This window comes from Lupinus angustifolius, chromosome LG17 (assembly GCF_001865875.1).
Source record: "Lupinus angustifolius cultivar Tanjil chromosome LG17, LupAngTanjil_v1.0, whole genome shotgun sequence".
NCBI lineage: Eukaryota > Viridiplantae > Streptophyta > Magnoliopsida > Fabales > Fabaceae > Lupinus > Lupinus angustifolius.
Genome location: NC_032025.1, coordinates 1732107 through 1741810, shown reverse-complemented (window position 1 = coordinate 1741810; position 9704 = coordinate 1732107). Strand labels below are relative to the sequence as shown.

General features: G+C 36.8%; 2 protein-coding genes across 4 annotated transcripts; both read left to right on the top strand.

Annotated features, from left to right (window-relative positions):
* LOC109331855 (plant-specific TFIIB-related protein 1) lies at window positions 295-3743 on the top strand. The gene is made up of 3 exons (XM_019566620.1): window positions 295-946; window positions 1471-1629; window positions 2815-3743. Exons 1-3 carry the CDS (start codon window positions 353-355, stop codon window positions 3559-3561), a joined length of 1500 nt encoding a protein of 499 aa, XP_019422165.1. The 5' UTR covers window positions 295-352; the 3' UTR covers window positions 3562-3743.
* LOC109331605 (acidic leucine-rich nuclear phosphoprotein 32-related protein) lies at window positions 5281-8715 on the top strand. Of its 3 annotated transcripts, XM_019566208.1 has the most exons (3): window positions 5283-6676; window positions 7953-8208; window positions 8521-8715. In XM_019566208.1, the coding sequence occupies exons 1-2, from the start codon at window positions 5561-5563 to the stop codon at window positions 8202-8204; spliced, it is 1368 nt and encodes a 455-aa protein (XP_019421753.1). In that variant the 5' UTR covers window positions 5283-5560; the 3' UTR covers window positions 8205-8208; window positions 8521-8715. The 3 variants fall into 3 exon arrangements, with proteins under 3 accessions (XP_019421754.1, XP_019421753.1, XP_019421752.1); XM_019566209.1 differs by lacking the exon at window positions 8521-8715 and having other exon boundaries at window positions 5281-6400; window positions 7953-8451; XM_019566207.1 differs by lacking the exon at window positions 8521-8715 and having other exon boundaries at window positions 5285-6676; window positions 7953-8451.

Sequence of the window (9704 nt, the reverse complement as noted above, 5' to 3'; positions counted from 1 at the left end):
TTTATAATTAATCATTATTTATTTGAGAAATAGAATGACACACATATAGTATTAGATTTAATATGTATACACTGACAGTGTAAAATATTTTTACACTGTCAATCAATGTCAGTCAATCATCCAATATTGATTTATTAACCACCATTGATTCTCAAACAAAAATAATATAAATTAATGGTGAATAATATGCCAGTGTAAAAAACTTTACACTATCAATGCACAGATTTTAAACTCTATAAATATCATTTGAAATCAAACTATCTATTTATTACAGAGAAAGTTGATAAAGTACCAAAGAGCCATATTTGAGAATTTAGACCATATCACCAAACACAAAAGAATTAACAGAAAAATGAAGTGCCCTTACTGTTCTGCGGCACAGGGGCGTTGCGCCACCACGACCTCCGGTAAGTCTATCACTGAATGCAGCTCTTGCGGACGAGTAGTTGAAGAGCGACAGTCACATCCTCACCACGTGTTCCACACGCGCGCTCAGGACAACCCTCTGTGTCTTGTCACATCGGATCTCCCTCTCCCCACTCTCCAACCCTTCCAAGACAACAACCACGATGACGAAGACCCGTTCGAGCCCACGGGCTTCATAACTTCCTTCTCCACCTGGTCCCTTGAGCCCGCCCCGCTTTTCCTTCAGTCCTCTCTCTCCTTCTCTGGTCACCTCGCCGAGCTAGAACGCATTCTCGAATCTACGTCTTCGTCTTCTTCGTCTTCGTCTTCGACGGTTGTCGTTGATAATTTGAGGGCGTATATGCAAATTATCGATGTAGCTTCCATTTTAGGGTTGGATTGTGATATTTCGGACCATGCTTTTCAGTTATTTAGGGATTGTTGCTCCGCTACCTGCTTGAGAAACCGCAGCGTTGAGGCCCTTGCCACCGCGGCTCTCGTTCAGGCCATTCGAGAGGCTCAAGAGCCCAGAACCCTTCAGGTTTTTTCATTTCTTCTCTGCCTTTTCATTTTAGATTTTTTATTTTGTTTCTTAGTGTTGCAATTTCTCAAATTTAATTGTTTGATTGATATTGATTACCAATTGTTATATGTTATGTGTGTACATATAATTTAAGAGTATGTTAGGTTTGGGGAAAAAACATGTCACTTTGTTGTTCTCAAAAGATTTGTATATGAAATAGTGAAAACAAGAAAACCCTAACTTTGTTATCGAAACATCTCCTAATTGTGTCTAGTCAATATTTGCACTATGTAGTATATACATACATAATAGTGCATGGCCTAAGCTTGTTTTGCTGAAAATCTAAAGCTGAATCCATGGTTAGTTTATAAAAAAAATTATTGTCTCTACTTAGCCTGATGCTGTTAACAATTGCGAATCTTTTGTGAGTTCTATGTTTCTACTCTGATCTAAGTAAATTAGCTATGACTCGGTTTCTTTAGTTTGGACACTGGATGTCTCTAATAGTCTTCTGATGTTGCATCTCTTTGTGATATGGGCAGGAAATTTCAATTGCAGCCAATGTGCAACAAAAGGAAATTGGGAAATACATCAAGATACTGGGAGAAGCCTTACAGCTAAGCCAACCTATCAACAGCAATTCCATATCAGTTCATATGCCAAGATTTTGCACGCTTCTGCAGCTCAATAAATCTGCTCAGGTACCTTTATTTGCTTTCAAATTTGGCAGCTTCTTCAACCTCACTGTGTTTTGAAATTTGAACGTCCGAGCTTAATATAGGCACGCTTTTTATGTTACTCTCATGCTTTGTTTCTCTCAAGCAATTTGTATGCTTATGCATGATGGTACTACTTTTAGTTGTACTAGCTATTGTTTCATATTTAAAATTAAGCATGCCATATGCCAATGAAGTTTCTTTTTCTGTGCTGAATGTTTAGCAAATGACAAGAAACTAATTGTACTTCAAACCTGCAAGTTACCTATATATGATGCTCTGTTTGCTCTCTCTTTGTAAAAACTCTTTTTTTGAGTTTTATTAATTAATAGTTATGATAACTCTGATACTCTATTGAACTAAATGAAACAAAATTCTTAATTGAATATGAGGCCCTCTAGGTTGTTATTTTTTAATCAATTGCAACTAGTTTATTATTTTTAATGGTTTAGTTTCAATGTATTATTAATATCTTTTAACATTGTTATTCAATTATGCAATACTATTTACTGACATGAATGTTAATCTTTTGTCCATCCAAAATTTTAAGCAATTCTGCTAATCCGAACCGTATCAAAGATCTAGAAACAATAAGAACAATTGAACAAAATAAAGGAAAGTTGTATTGATTACTGTAAAATGAAGGTAATTACAGTGATATAAGTACCAACTGCCACAGAGCTAGGCTCCTACAAAGAGCTAATGCTCTCTGGCCATAACTAACCAGTGATTTCCCAAAAGACACCTCTCCTCAGTCCCTTCAGCCGATTAATAACTGAATTTAGGTACACCTTCTCTACCCCATTCCTTTTTTACACTATCTCTGCCAGCTCATCAAAACTAACTCTGGCCCAACCTCCTTTCATCTAGAATATACTCAACAAGCTCTCCCCTTCCATTGCTGATTTTGTTCTATTGTCAGCCAGTGGACATTTTGTCATGGACAGAATCTAGAGTTTTATGTTCATGCGAGTGAATAAAATTTTGGAATTGGTTGTAACATTGCGGACTTATAGCATGGGTAAACATTCAGCTAGGTTTCTTCGGGTCAAGTTGTGGTGATTTTGTTGTATGTCCCAACAAAATTAGTCTTGTTAGTTGCTTTTGTTTTATTCCATTCATTAGGTTGCAATACAGTTCTTTGAGAATGGCTCCTATATTGTATTTTAGGAATTGGCTACTCACATTGGAGAGGTTGTGATCAACAAATGCTTCTGCACTCGCAGGAATCCAATTAGTATCTCAGCAGCTGCTATATATTTGGCTTGCCAACTTGAAGACAAACGCAAAACTCAGGCAGAAATTTGCAAGATAACTGGTCTAACTGAAGTCACTCTCCGCAAAGTGTACAAGGAACTATTGGAGAATTGGGATGATTTGCTTCCCTCCAATTACACCCCAGCTGTTCCTCCAGAGAGGGCATTTCCGACAACCCTAATTCCTTCTGGTCGTTCTTCAACAACTAAGGTTGATGCAGTAGAGATTATTTCTTTGGACACAGAGAAGTTGCCAGAAATTAAACCAAGCAAGACAAATGAGGTCTCTGTCATGGTGCATCAGTCCAGAGGGAAGGGTGAGGCTGACGGCAATAGCAATGCTCGAGCAACTCATTCTACAGTGAATCAACAATCAACTTTTTGGCAATCCCAGCTTCCCAGTGGGACAAACAGTCATCAAAATGTGTTACAAGGAATGGATATTGATGGATTGCAGCTTAACCACCACCAACTTGAACATATGGCAGAGGACACAAATGGAACTGCAAGTGTGAGTTCTCTAAAATCAAGTCAATTCGGCAGTCCCCTGGCTTCAGGTGCAAGCTCTGTCATGAGGCCATTTTCAGTTTCATCTTCCCCTGGGTCTAATGTTCGATTTGTGCATCCACCTAAAATAATGCCAGGTTATCCAGAGCACTGAGGAATAGTGAATCTAAATGGATGTAGAAATACTAGTTCTTGTGTCTACGTCTACACTAGAAACAGATAAATGAAACGAGTTTGTTTATCATGTGGAGCACACTGTTGTATATATGCCATTTGATTTGTTTGAGCTATGAACTGTGATATTGTTGCTGGAATCATCTATTTTCTTGAAATCATCGAATTGAATTTTTTATCTAATATTTTTTTGGTATATGAAAACAATGTTATTAAACTTGGATAGGTAGATTTTACATATATTCTTAGGTAAATATTTATAAGAAAAGAGAAGAAAACTCCTTTAGACTCCATACGTTTTCGTTGTGGGGGTTTGATGTTGGTAGACATTGGGAACCTTTCAAAACTAGAGGGTCATACAAGTTGATGTCATTTATAAGCTTCATCAACAACCATACCATGGCCAAGAATTTAATGAGGAAGAACGGAATAGAAATGGTTGTGGCTAGGGGACAAGTTTTGCCCAAATTTCGTCACCCTTAAAAGGTTTTAAAAGGGGATAAAAGGCAACTAATATTGTTCCTTGGCAACCTTTTGGAAAAGTGTCTTTGTTCACTCTCAAGGCAATAAGGCCCCTTGTGGTTTTTCTAAGGCTGGTTGATGGTGAAAGAAGATATTTGGAATTCTTTCAATATTGCCTTCAAGTGCTGATAAATTTTGGTTATCATTAATAATGTATGGGACTATCTTTAGGACCTCCATTATAACCCAAGCCATACATTTTTATTATCATTGATGCTTTGCGATTAAAGTATTAATAGTTGACTTTGACATATTAAGGTGTGATATAGTGATTTAATCTTTGGTGATGATAGATTGTGTTAGAAAGTTGTTGCTCAAGCAGTTGGGGCTAAACAAAATTTGAGTTTGAAATTGATGGAGAGCATGAGGGAGAAGCAGTCCATGTATCAAGTAGCGGAGGAGAGTCGAATTATGAGATTATGGAAATTGAGATACCGATTAATGAATTGCTTATAATTATTTTGATACTTAAACATGCTAGTTGCTTACTATTGAGACTACAATGTTGACAAATGCATTTTCTTTTTATTGTTTCTCTTTCTTTGGTAAACATGAAAGTATCAAAAATTAGGGTACTAAGTAGTACAAAAACATTTTATTTAGCGTCGTGAGAAATTAAAAACATTTTTTTACGTTGATTTTTTTATTTAATTAAGAGATTAATATTTATGTATAGAGTATAGTTTTTATACCATCCAATAGCAAATGATTATCAATTTTAAATAGAAGTAACGTGAACCATTTAAAATATAATGAGGATATAAAAAAATAGTGGGCTTATATACGGAACTTTTGAATAGGTCAAGAAAACCACTTTATTTTTTCGCTACAAAGTTACCTTTTTGTATTTCTTAATTCAAGAGTTTTTTTTAGTACTATTCTCAATTTCTCATGACACAGGAGTGCCATTTTTTCCCAATCAAATGGCATTTTGGTAAAATCCCGCATGCACGGTGGCAAATAAGTGACCATCCCGATATTTACACAATCAGTGGCGTGTCAAAGATAGAGAGCCCGATCACTCTTTAGCCATGTTGCACCCTTCTCAAAAACAAACACAAAAACCTCCAATCTAAACCGTCAAATCAATCCACGTCACCAATCCATGTCGTTCCTAATCCAACGGCAGCAAAAGGTCCACTACAATAACAATTAACAACCACGCGGTTGAACCAATCCTTGAACCCTAGACCAGACCGGGACCGCATACCCGAGGTTTATCCCGACTCGTCACCCTTACCCAATACACGATTGAGAGAGAAAATTAAGAGAGAGAAACTGCAAAATCGTTGTGTTTGTTTTTTCCTCTCTCAACTTTTTGAATTTCCATAGTAAACAAATTAGGGTTATCAATCCCTTCTCAAATTTTTTCTTCTTCGCTTTGAGACCTTAAGATATTTAACTATACATCGTTATTTATTATCAACGCGATTTGAATTTGCGTGTTGTAGTTTTGTATGATATATAGAGTTTCGTATTTCATGGATGAGATCTGGGAGAGGGCTGTGGAAACGGCGCTTGACGGCGAAACGGACCACGCTTCGGTTCGTACACTAACACTTGACGGCGCCGTTAAGTGCGTCCAGGGACGGTTACCTCCACCGAGCCTTCTAGAAAGGTTCCAGAACCTTGGACACCTTTCCGTCGCGAATATCGGTGTTTCGTCGCTAGAGCAGTTCCCACGGCTCTCGAATCTTCAGAAGCTTATCCTCTCTGACAACAGAATCGCTGGTGGACTTGAATTTCTCGTCCAAGCGGGCCTTGATTCACTTCGGGACCTTGATTTATCGAACAATCGGATTCAGTTTATTGAAGATCTTGTGCCGCTTGCACAGTTGAAGCTTGTTTCGCTGGATCTGTATGAGTGTCCTGTTACGCGTGTTAAGGATTACCGATCTAGGGTTTTTGGGTTGATTAATTCGCTTAAGTATTTGGATAAGATGGATGCTGAGGAGAATGAGAGGCCGGAGAGTGATGATGAAGATGAGGAGGATGAAGAAGAAGAGGATGATCCTGGTAGTGGGGAGATTGATGGAGAGGATCGGCCGCTTGCGATGAGCAACGGGCATGGGGAGGGGGTTGATGGTGTTGTCGATGTTGATGAGGAAGAAGAGAGTGAGGCTGATGAGGAAGAGGCTGAGACATCGAGGAGGGTTAATGGGTTGAATCAGGAGAATGGGTTTCGGATGGAGAGTGTGGCATGGGATGAAGAGGATAAGGATGATGATGAAGAAGAGGAAGAGGAGATCGATGAGGAGGATGGGGATGATGATGAAGAAGATGATGGTGATGATGATGTTGTTGAGGTTCATGATATTGTTGACAGTGATGACGATGAGGATGGGGTTGAATTTGATGAGGACGATGATGAGGAGGAGGAAGTGGACAATGATGATGTGGAGTTTGTTGGACCGGAGAGTACTGGGTTGTTGACGAGCGTGGAAGGGGAGATTGATGGGCACGAGCAGGGGGAAGATGATGAGGATGAATATGACAATGGTGAGACAGGTGAAGATGAAATCGGTGTTGAATATGAAGGAGAGTCTGAAGATGACGAAGAGGATGATGATGAAGTGAGATGATCTTTCCATTGAAACCTTTTTGTCTTATGTTTCTGTTAATTCATGAATGATATGGCTTTTTATGTGTGTTTGTTTAATTGATTATCTTATTATTTTGTATCTGGTTCTGTGAATTTTTCATTTGTGTATATTCTCGATTTTGTCAGGTTGCAAAACAGAAGGTGATATTTATATTGATTGATAGTTGTTAATTGGATAATTTGCTTGATTAGTGTAATTTCATTTCATTTATTTGCCTCCTCACCTTTTTAAGCTTGACTGTGGTGATGAGTTGCCTTGTATATGCTTTTATCTAGCCTATGTTTCATGTTTGTTCTTTTGATGTGTTCCCTATTCTTAGTTTTATTGATGTGTCAATAGCCATCATCTTCTGACTGTGTAAAAATTTTACTTGGTGTTTTTTTACCTTAACAACCAGCACCAGTGGCTTGGTGGTGAGTGACATCTCATCTTTATTCCAAATCTGTGTTTGAATCCCTCCATTTTTAGCCGACCCCACCTAGTGGAACAAAGGCTTCGTTGTTCTTTAGCTTAATAGTAGTGCAGTGTCTAAAACATTTATACTCACTTAGGCAGGGTGCTTATATAATCCTTTCAACCCAACCAACAACCAAGCCTTTATCCCACTAAGTTGTTTTCTTTCAATGTTCTAAAATAAGATTAAGGCTTGATTATTGTTGTTTGAAGTGTTCAGATAAAAATAAGTGGTTTTGCATAAAAGGGAACAGTGTTGCAGTTGTGTGTCATCATTATGTTCTTGCTATTTCTACTGGTTTAAGTTCATGGATTTGCTCTCATCCTTTAAATTATTTACATATTATGCGGTTTGAAACTCTCATGTGCATTTATTTTGCTTCATTAACAATATTATTGAATATAGAGGGTGAACCTTAGCACAATGGTAAGGTTGCCGCTTAGTGACCAAGAGGTCACATTCAAATCTTGGGTGTAGTCTACTGCTTTATGCATAAGATTGTGTACATTTACTCTCCTTGTACTCTACTAGGTGTGAGATTTTAATGATATTATTGGTTATGGCTCTAACTTGTTTGAATTTCAATTTCTATGAGACTCTAATGTTCCTCCTTATTTTGTATCTATCTTTAAAACCTTTTTTCTGTTTACATATATGATATTACTGGTCTGCTTCATGAAACTCAGTGTCAACTGTGTATGCTTTATTTTCTGTCATTAACCCATTTCTGGCGTGCAGATTTTATTAACAGTTTTCTAATCAAATTATGGAATTCTTTATTTTGAATTACAGGAAGAAGACTATGGTGCTGGATATCTTGTCCAGCCAGTTGGACAGGCTGAAACAGTCAGTGCTGGTGCTGCTTCCGTGAATGGTGGAGATGATCAGGATGAAGATGATGATGATGAGGAAGAGGAGGAAGAAGAAGTTGACGATGATGGTGCTGAAGTTTTGCCTCCCACTTCTCCAAACCTTAAGAGAAAGCGTGGTGATGATGATGGTGATGATGATGGTGATGAAGATGATGACAGCGATGAACAATGATGTGGTAACATACACTGAGTCAACTAAGAAGCATGATTGAGACTCCATTGATATATATCATGTTTCTTCGTTTGTGTTTTTTATGTTGTTTTCTGAGTATTGGCAGCATGGAACCTCAGTTTTCAGATAGAATTATGTTTAGTCTGTTAGGAATTTAGCTATCTATCTCGAACAGGACATATTAGGTAAAAGAATTGTATGTTATGTGGGAATGTGTTTAGTTCAAAAAGTCGTTTGTGTTTTCTCCCGCTTTTGTTTCACATATAGCCGTTGTTCTCATATTCAAATGGCTGTTAACAGCATGTTCTCGTTGCAGGTTATTATGTAAAGGAACTTGGAGGGAAGAAAAGAGTGGGAAAAAAAACCTTTTTATTTTACTTTTTCGAAACCTTTGTTTATCACAAAGTACTTTTGGAGGGAGAACAAAGAAGCTTGTAAAACCTTTTGTAGATAGTTTTAAAAAATTAATGAAAATGATCGTATCAATCAATGTGGATGACTGTTGTAATGACGTGGCGAGATATTCTCATATTTATTATGGGTGAATGATGCATGGTCCTTCGTTAGTAGTCAAGTGCAAAGCATGTGACAATGGGGCCCTTTATTTAGGTATGCCATATTTTTATTATCCATCCAACTCCAACTATTCACGGTTTTTTCTATTTAATTTTTAGAGTAAAGTAACTGAACAATGTCATTCTCCATCAACATAATACAGGTGCTACGTGTTCATGAATGGACGGCTAGATCCGCATCGAAGTTTGCTTGTTATAACGAAACTAATTAAAATTGGGAATTATGATACATATGTTCGAGATAGACAGCTTCAAGTGGCGAGTGTTCAAAGCCCAAATAAGCTATTGGGCCGCACATTCGTTTTTCATTAGTTGCTGAAAAGTTTTCATTTGTAGACACCAGAGGAAATGAAAATTTGTACATTGCACGTTGTACCCGTCGTTTACTGAATGAGTAATATTCCGGCCCTATGTAAATCAATAACGGAATTACGGAAAGTTAATATCTCACTGTCTTTAATAATATTAAAAATATTCCAAATATATTTTCAGATGCTACTTTTTTACTTCTTTAATTTCATCAACAATGCATGCAGGGTACTTGCAAAGTTAATCTTTTTTAATTGACTTGAATTTCCTTAATGTTTATTATTTTAAAATTTAATCTTTATATATATGAGTACAATATTCTTATCTATTTATAAATTGTGTACATAAATTTATAATTTATTTGTTTATTTTTTGGTCCTTATAAATTCTAAACTTGTTGTTTTAGTCTATACTCAACGTTCACACCCTCCAAAAATAATTGTGTATATTTGCATAGACTAAAACAAAAATAATAGTTTCGATAACTAAAATTAAAATTGCTTATAAAGGATTAAAAACATATTTAAGTATATACATTAACAATTAATGCCTTAGATAAAGCACAAATCAAAGGTTGCAAAATTAGTTTTTAATAAAGTTGATTTTGATCATAATA

What these genes read in the sequence shown, in the direction of transcription:
- LOC109331855 (XM_019566620.1), top strand. Translation starts at nt 353, where the DNA reads ATGAAGTGCCCTTACTGTTCTGCGGCACAGGGGCGTTGCGCCACCACG. An exon ending in AAGAGCCCAGAACCCTTCAG is followed by an intron (nt 947 to 1,470) that starts GTTTTTTCATTT and finishes TGATATGGGCAG; the next exon opens with GAAATTTCAATTGCAGCCAA. An exon ending in AGCTCAATAAATCTGCTCAG is followed by an intron (nt 1,630 to 2,814) that starts GTACCTTTATTT and finishes ATTGTATTTTAG; the next exon opens with GAATTGGCTACTCACATTGG.
- LOC109331605 (XM_019566208.1), top strand. Translation starts at nt 5,561, where the DNA reads ATGATATATAGAGTTTCGTATTTCATGGATGAGATCTGGGAGAGGGCT. An exon ending in ACGAAGAGGATGATGATGAA is followed by an intron (nt 6,677 to 7,952) that starts GTGAGATGATCT and finishes TTTGAATTACAG; the next exon opens with GAAGAAGACTATGGTGCTGG.